This window comes from Oratosquilla oratoria, chromosome 8 (genome assembly GCF_046742065.1).
Source record: "Oratosquilla oratoria isolate Oo_2021 chromosome 8, ASM4674206v1, whole genome shotgun sequence".
Lineage (NCBI taxonomy): Eukaryota > Metazoa > Arthropoda > Malacostraca > Stomatopoda > Squillidae > Oratosquilla > Oratosquilla oratoria.
Window position 1 is genome coordinate 62,478,963 of NC_134784.1, and position 3,320 is coordinate 62,482,282.

Sequence of the window (3,320 nt, forward strand, 5' to 3'; positions counted from 1 at the left end):
AAAGTGATCATTCTAAATTACTGGAAGTCACAATGAATATATTAAATGAGTTACTGAAAGAGGGCGGTAACATAGTAATTATGGGTGATTTTAATCCAAAGGATATAATCTGGGAAGAAATTATTGTAAAAGGGGGAGAAGAACTTTGGAGTAACATTCTGCTGGATATGACCATCGAATATACCTTAACATTAGATATAGAAACAATGAGGAACCGTCGAAACTAGACTTGATATTAATTTATGAACCAGATATCGTGAACAAAATGGAGTATAAAACACCAATTCGAAAGAGTGACCATATACTAATAGACTTTGAATTAAAAAAAAAAATGTAAGAAGGAATGATTAACATAGAGAAGGAGGATTAATGTACAACAAAATGGATTTTGTAAAACCAAGAAAAAAAAATCCAAAACACAAACTGGGATAAACTCTCTAAAGAGGAAACAAATATGGAAGACAAATGGAACATATTCAAAGAAAAGTACAAGAAAGGAATTTATGAATATGTACCAAAGAAGCAAAAAGATATTTATATAAAGTGTTGGTTCATCAAAAGGTGCAGTGAGGCTAAAGACAGAAGAGACAAAGCCTGGAAAAGATGGGAAAGAGAAAAAAAAAAATCCAAATGGCAAACATATATAAAACCTAGGAACGAATATGTGGATATACGCAGGAAATAAAAAAGAAACTATGAAAAAGATATTATAGACAAGTGTAAGGATCAACCTAAACTCTTTTACAGATATGTAAATGATAAATTAAAAGACAAACACGAAATTGTAAAACTGCTTGAAGGAGATAAAGAATATATAGACGACACAGAAATGGCAGAAGCTATGATCAGACATTTCAGGTCTGTTTTTACAATTGAGAGCTTACAAATTTGGGAACATGGACAACGAGAAAGACCCCCTAAAATAAAAAAAATAAAGGTAAAAAAAAAAAAAAAAAAATAAGAGACCAAATAAAAAACCTAGATATCGGGAAATCGCATTGACCGGATGGAATTGGAAATTGGATACTAATAGAGTGTATAGACGAACTGCCGGACAAATTATACAAGATAATAGTACCAATATATAAAGGAGGAAACAAAGAAGTTCCTACAAACTTCAGACCGGTATCCATTGCAAGCATAGTAGCAAAAATATGCGAAAAAGTAATCAGAAACAAACGGATCAAACACTTGAAAGAGAATAAAATACTAAACCCTAAACAATTTGGCTTTAGAAGTGGAAAATCGTGTATCACAAACTTAATATGCTTTTACTCGAGATTAATTGAGATAATACAAGAAAGAGACGGCTGGGCAGATTTCGCCTTTCTAAACTTGCAGAAGGCTTTTGACAAAGTAACACAAAAAGTTAATAAGAAATATTGGAATGGATGAAGGATTTCTTAAGTGGGAGAAAAATGAGAGTGGTACTTAGAGACAAAAATTCGAGCTGGGAAGATGTGATAAGTGGCGTCCCGTAAGGCTCTGTATTGACTCCTTTAATGTTTGCCATATATATAAATGATATGGATGAGGGAGTGATGTGTTACATGAACTTCTTTGCTGACGATACCAAATTACTCAAGAGAGTAAGAACAGAAGAGGATTGCAGATCGCTACAAGAAGACCTAGACGAAATATGGGAATGGATTCAGAGGTGTGATATGAACTTTAACATCAAGAAATGTAGTATAATGGAATTTGGAAAAAGCAAAAATAGAATATAGGGTCAATATAAATATGGTAACAAGGAAGTCAAAAAGTCGACTCAGAAAGGAACCTGGGAGTGATTATCTCAAGTGACTTGACACCTGATAAACATGTCAATGAATTAGTTGGAGAGACTTTCAACTTATTAAGATCAATGAAAGTGGCCTTCGACTACGTGTAGTCGAAGGCCACTTTCATTGATCTTAATAAGTTAAAAGTCTCTCCAACTAATTGGTGGTGTTTGCCATGAAGAAGTACTTCCATGTCTGGCTAGATGGTTGAGGTAGACAAAAGAAGAATGTCATTGAGGTGGCGGTCTGAGAGTTGGGAGCGAAGGTGATACTTCGTGTACTTCATTTTGGAGAAGAGTTGTTCGCAACAGGATGTGCTTCCGAACATGACCACAATGCTTTGAACATGCGCAATGTATTTTTGAAAATTGTTAGAAGGGAGGACGATATCGCGGAAGAAGGAGAACGGAGAAGAGGTGCGGAACTTCGCCTTCATTTCATCGTTGCACTGCAGCTCCACCAAATTCATCTGCAGGGAGGCAGGGGCGTCTTCCACAGGGAAGTCAAAGGGAGCAGTGAAAAGCTTGAAGTCCCCAACCAGCACCCTGACTCCTGCAAAACGGGAAACAAATTCCTCATGGAAAGAGATGACGACACTAACGCAAGTGTCCAGGTCCACGTCATCAGGAGCACAATCAGCAAGGCGAAGAAAATGCACAAATTGACCAGAAGCCAATTGAGCCTCCCACAAGCGCAGCTTAATCTCGAAGGCAGTGATGTGCACGTACATGTTTGTCACGAGAATATCTTTGCCTTGTAGCATCATGTTGAGGGCGTTCAGGTGCGACGTGATGTCCGTGAGCAGGGCCAGAGGAGCTAGCCACCGCGGATCAGAGAATTGATCAGCGTGGGGAAGGTTTTTCTGGCGTAGGAAGGTGACAATATCCTGCTGTATGTCGCACAAACGAGACAGCATGGCCCCACGACTCAGCCAGTGTACCTCACAGAAATAGAGCAGGTCATTGTAGTGCACGTTCACTTCGTCCATTAGTACCCGGAACTGATGGTGGTTAAGGCTGCGGGAGAGGATGGAGTTGACGTCCTTCACCACGACAGACATGACATCACCGAGGTTGGTAGACTTGGCGCACAGGGACTCCTGGTGGATGATACAGTGCATTATGTTAATGGGCTGAGTATATCCGGCGGCTTCACAGTGGCGCACTATTAGGGAAGGGGCGCTCTTCTTCTCCCCAACCATCGCCGGGGAACCGTCGGTCGTCACGCACACAAAACGGGAGAGGTCCAGGGAGTGCTGATCAACACACTGAAGCATGGCATCCTAGATGTCTTGCCCAATGGTGGTGCCGCGCAGCGGGACAAACTGGAGGAATTCCTCACACACCTGAAGGTCAACGGTGACGCCGCGGATGAAAACGGCCAGCTGGACCGTGTCCTTTGTGTCGGTGCTCTTATTCAGAGCTAGAGAAAAGGCGACGAAGTTAAAGCTGCATGTTTTAAGTGAGTCGTGCACATTGTCTGACATATCCTTGATGCGACGACGAGCGGTGCGGGACGAAGGCTCACGCTCTCAAAGGC

General features: G+C 40.8%; 1 protein-coding gene across 1 annotated transcript; it reads right to left on the minus strand.

Annotated features, from left to right (window-relative positions):
- Positions 1 to 1,980: 1,980 nt before the first annotated feature.
- Positions 1,981 to 3,057, minus strand: LOC143027413 (general transcription factor II-I repeat domain-containing protein 2-like). Its single transcript, XM_076188699.1, has one exon. It carries the CDS (start codon positions 3,055 to 3,057, stop codon positions 1,981 to 1,983), a length of 1,077 nt encoding a protein of 358 aa, XP_076044814.1.
- Positions 3,058 to 3,320: the final 263 nt, after the last annotated feature.

Bases quoted from the DNA above. Each gene is read 5' to 3' on its own strand.
- LOC143027413 (XM_076188699.1), bottom strand. From the start codon at position 3,057: ATGCTTCAGTGTGTTGATCAGCACTCCCTGGACCTCTCCCGTTTTGTG.